Source organism: Muscardinus avellanarius, assembly GCF_963383645.1.
Source record: "Muscardinus avellanarius genome assembly, chromosome: 2".
NCBI lineage: Eukaryota > Metazoa > Chordata > Mammalia > Rodentia > Gliridae > Muscardinus > Muscardinus avellanarius.
In genome coordinates, this window is record NC_137787.1 from 120,040,991 (window position 1) to 120,042,476 (window position 1,486).

At 66.9% G+C, this 1,486-nt stretch overlaps 1 protein-coding gene across 1 annotated transcript in view; it reads left to right on the plus strand.

Moving 5' to 3' along the window:
* Positions 1 to 262: 262 nt before the first annotated feature.
* The window catches only part of IL17D (interleukin 17D), a gene marked incomplete at its 3' end in the record, with an annotated part of 12,810 nt that continues 11,586 nt past the window's right edge, over positions 263 to 1,486 (plus strand). Inside the window, exon 1 of the mRNA XM_080719951.1 lies at positions 263 to 567. Coding sequence (XP_080576077.1) covers positions 284 to 567 — 284 coding nt within the window. The 5' untranslated portion in view covers positions 263 to 283. The remainder of the gene's footprint in view (positions 568 to 1,486) is intronic.

The following is a 1,486-nucleotide window of genomic DNA, read 5'->3' on the forward strand; positions in this document are numbered from 1 at the left end:
CATGCGCGGCGCGCTGGTGAGCGGCTCACGGGCACTCGCAGCCCGCGGCGCAGCAGCCCGGCAGGCACACGCACACGTGCACGCGCGCCCCGCAGCCGGCCCGGGCGCGGGCGCGCGCGGGGGGCGGCGGCGGCGGCGGCCGGGGGCGCGCGCGCGGGCGGCGGGCGGGGCGGCGCGGCGCGCGCGGGCGGCGGGCGGGCGGGGAGGGCGCGCGGGGCCCGGCGCGCGCGGCGCCCATGCCGCGGCCGGGGTCAGCGCTGAGCGGCCTGTCCCGCAGGTCTGGATGCTGGCGGCCGGCCTGCTGCTGGCGCCGGGCCGGGCGGCGGGCGCGCGGCGGGCGGGCCGGCGGCCGGCGCGGACGCGGGGCTGCGCGGAGCGGCCCGAGGAGCTCCTGGAGCAGCTGTACGGGCGGCTGGCGGCCGGCGTGCTCAGCGCCTTCCACCACACGCTGCAGCTCGGCCCGCGGGAGCAGGCGCGCAACGCGAGCTGCCCGGCCGGCGGCGGGCCCGCCGACCGCCGCTTCCGGCCGCCCACCCACCTGCGCAGCGTGTCGCCCTGGGCCTACAGGTGAGCGCGGCGGCGGGGCCGTGGGCGGGGCCTGCTCGCCGGGCGGGGCGCCTGGGCGTGGTCGCGTCTCCCCCGGCGTGGCTAGGGGCGTTCCTGCCTCGTCGGGCGGGGCTCGTGGGCGGGGTCAGCCCTCGCTGGGCGGGGCTCGGGGGGCGTGCCAGGCCTTGCAGACCCCTAGGGTGGAACCGGGTCTTGCTGGGGGCGTGGCCGGGCCTCGTTGGGGTGGGGCACGTGGGTGTGGTCGGGCCTGGCTGAGGCGGGCGGGGCGCGGCTGGGCAAAGCAGGCTGGTTGGGGCCAGACCTTAGAAGAGGAGGGCTAGGCCAGTGGAGAAGGTAAGGTAATGGAGGCAGGATGGGAAGGGCGATGCAGAGCAGGTGCGGTAGCTGGGTTGGGAACCATTCATTCCCATCAAGACCTATCACTTTCCTGAAAGAAATTCTGCTTTCCCTTATTTTGCTCTACTGTTTCCTATGCAATCGACTTTTATTTTATTTTATCTTATTTATTTATTTATTTTTGCGACACTGGGGATAGACCCAGGGGCATTGTACCTCTGAGCTATACTCCCAGCCTATCTTTTTTTCTATTTTTTCTTTTTCTTTTCTTTTCTTTCTTTCTTTCTTTCTTTCTTTCTTTCTTTCTTTTTTTTTTTTTTTTTTTTTGTGGTACTGGGTTGGAACCCAGGGACCTTTCTACCTCTGGACTACACTCCCAGACCTATTTTATACTTTATTTGGAAACGGGGTCTAAGTTGCTGAGAGCCTCACTAAGTAGCCGAGGCTGGCTTCAAACCTGTGTGATCCTCCTGTCTCAGCCTCCCAAGCGCTGGGATTATAAGTGTGCACCACCATGCCCAGGCTGGCTTCAAACCTGTGTGATCCTCCTGTCTCAGCCTCCCAAGCGCTGGGATTATAAGTG